Source organism: Chrysochloris asiatica, unplaced genomic scaffold, assembly GCF_000296735.1.
Source record: "Chrysochloris asiatica unplaced genomic scaffold, ChrAsi1.0 scaffold00349, whole genome shotgun sequence".
Lineage (NCBI taxonomy): Eukaryota > Metazoa > Chordata > Mammalia > Afrosoricida > Chrysochloridae > Chrysochloris > Chrysochloris asiatica.
This window is the reverse complement of record NW_006408867.1, coordinates 1,297,203-1,300,210: the sequence shown is the minus strand read 5'-3', so window position 1 is coordinate 1,300,210 and position 3,008 is coordinate 1,297,203. Positions and strand designations below refer to the sequence as shown.

Genomic DNA, 3,008 nt, shown 5'->3' with positions numbered 1-3,008 from the left:
GACAACAGTCAACATTTCTGTGTTTTTATTCCTGCTGTTCAGCACAATGTCTGATGCTGCAGAGCCTCAAGAAGTAGATTTTTGAGTAAATGAAAGAATGAATATTAAAGTTCAGATCTAAGACAACAAATTGTTAAATATCAGAAACAGGATTAGGCAAAGGCTGATGTAACGAATAATTTAATTAGAGAATAAAGGGATATTTCATCTCTCTGTTAAATTAATTATAAAAGTCTCTGTAAATATTCCAAATACCTGATCAAGCTATTGCTATCCACGCCCACTGCCATTGAGTCAATTCAAATTCATAGTGACCTGCTAGGACAATGAAGAACTGATCCTTAGGGTTTCTGAGGCTACATCTTTACTCATCCTTCCATGGTAGGTTTGAACCACTGACCATGTGGTTAACAGTCCAATGCTTTATCCACCATGCCACCAGTGTCCTTTAAATACCTGTTTACCTTCCACCTCCCATTTCTGCTTCTGTGTGTTCCTATGTTAAGTGTCATGGAGTCAGTTCAGGTTCATAGTGACCCTGTATAAGGTTTCCGAGGCTGTGAATCTTTGCAGTAGCAGAAAGTCTCATCTTTCTCCTGAGGACCTGCTGGTGGGCTCAAACCACTGATGTTGGGACTCACAGTCCAGTGATTATCTTACAGAGCCACCACACTCCTGAATGTGTCTATAGACAGAACTTATTCCATATACTTTTGATAGCTTTAATAGCCCACAAAATTATGTATGATTTTTGCCTTCCATTATTCCCAGTTTCCCTCCATGCCCTAAAGAAATCCCTTAGTAATACTAGAAATCGATGATTCTATAGAATATGGTCCTATTGGACAAAGTTTCTGATAAAGACATTTAAAAAAAAGTGATGATGTAAAGATTACCCTTGAATAATGACTAACGTGACAATGAAGAGAAAAGCAGCACAGATACTTTTAAGCCAAAGTGGCACAGACGAGGAAGGCTGCCCACAGCTGAGGATGCGAGTCCTCAGGGGTTTGATGATCCGCTCTCTCTGGGTCAGGATGGCTTCCCGGGCCCCATGCCATTTCCCTGGGCCCTGCAGACGGTACTGGTATGGAGTGCATGGACCAAATAAAACCTCCATGGCCAGCTTTGGATCCCATAAGAACAATGAGAACAGGCTGGGTTTCACACCGATTTCGGTGGCAATTTCATCCATGTAATCCACATACTGAACTCTGTGTGAGTCACGGGGGTTATTCAGGAATCTGAAACCAGAAGAGACAAATCAGAGACCTCAAGACAGATGACAATATTCAGCTGCCCAAACATATACCTAGCCTCTAAACAAGGGCCTTGTGTGAGGGAGCTTATGGGAAATAATTGCAGTTAAGTGCTTGTGTACTAGCAGAGAGGCTTGTGGTTCAAACCCTCCCAGAGGTCTCACTGAAGACAGGCCTGGTGATCTGCTTCTGAAAGGTCAGCCTTGAAAACTATATGGAGCATTTCTACTCTGCACACATGGAGTTGCCATTAGTTGGAATTCACTCAACAGCAACCAACAATACAAACCAACAGATAAAGGAGCTCTGGTAGTGCAGCAGTTAAGTACTCAACTGCTAACCAAAATGTTGGAACCCACACAGAGTTTTCTGGGTAGAGTGATCTGCTCCTTTTACAATTCCAAATGAAAACACACTCACTGCCAATGAGTGCATTCCAACTTATAGAGACCTTGTATAGCGTTTCTAAGGCTGTAAATCTTTGTGAGAGCAGAAAGCCTCTTCTTTCTCCCTCAAAGTGGCTGGTGGGTTTAAACTGCCAACGTTGTGGTTAGTTCTGGTGATGTCTAGTGCTTATACTGCAGCCTAGAAAATATTATGGGGGCAGTTCTACTTGGTCATATGGGGTCTTTATGAGTCAAAATCAGCTGGATGGTACCAAACAAAAGCAACAAACAACCGATGATTTCTCCAAAAAGTAAGAGAGAGAATGTTTTTTTTACCCTGGTCTCCATGGTTTTCAGTGAAATACTCCTACATATTTATTTTCTTCACTAAAATCCTTCCAAGGAATTTTGGAAAATAATAGAAGGATTTAAGAGTTTTTCTTATTAATGATAGCCTTCATTTCCTAAATTCTGTAACTGAGATCATTCTATTTTTGCCATGTATTTGGTTCTCATTTAGAATGAAGTATGATATGTGAATTTCACAGGCCACTATGAAATGAAATCCCACTTCCCAGTTTTGGGCATGTGTGAAATTCATTTGATTTTAAATATTACTAAGATGTGATTTTTTTTAGTCAAAGTGACACTTCTTAGGACATAAACTTTTTGATCTTAGGAAATATGCTGCTACATTCACATTGTGAATTCTCAACAGATATTTGTGGAGAGGAATAATTACAATGTTTGAGAATGATTTTCTATTAAGAGATTTGACACAACGTGCAAGCTTCTGCTCTCATGTCAAAATTTTAATCAGATTCTGTAGTGATTTGTCAACTCGTTTCTCACATTGATTTATCTTTCCAACTCATGGAAAGAATGAAACAATCCATTTCACCTTTCATTTTCATATGCCTCACATGACACAATTTATAATTGCATGCTGCATCTGGTTTTTCATGGACTTTGAACAACACTTCTGATGTGTCTGTGATGGACCATTCTGCATCCATTCTACTCCATGAACTTTTCATACATGATATTATGCTTAGTTAAGAAAAACGAAAAAGTTGATAATTTGAGATCTCATCTAGACATATAGACTCAGATTCTGTGATGAGGAAAATACAAAGAATACTTGATAAGCAAACAGAGCCACCAAAACACTTTCAATTGATAGACACCAAGAAATGTTGTTCTTACTCTTTTCTAGTTTTAGTCCTCCTCGTTGTTATGTCAGTCATCATGTCACTCACAGAAGGTAATTTGTTTAGTCCTAGGGGGAAAAATTGTAAACATGAATTTGTTGTTGTTATTGTCAGGTGCCATTGAGTCGGAACCGACTCATAGCGACCCCATG

The 3,008-nt window shown here is 39.1% G+C and overlaps 1 protein-coding gene across 1 annotated transcript in view; it reads right to left on the bottom strand.

Moving 5' to 3' along the window:
- Positions 1-892: 892 nt before the first annotated feature.
- The window catches only part of LOC102832989 (dimethylaniline monooxygenase [N-oxide-forming] 5-like), a 33,099-nt gene continuing 30,983 nt past the window's right edge, over positions 893-3,008 (bottom strand). Inside the window, exons 7-8 of the mRNA XM_006875999.1 lie at positions 2,852-2,924; positions 893-1,244 (exon numbers count right to left, since the gene is read on the bottom strand). Of these exons, the coding sequence (XP_006876061.1) occupies positions 893-1,244; positions 2,852-2,924 (425 nt within the window). The remainder of the gene's footprint in view (positions 1,245-2,851; positions 2,925-3,008) is intronic.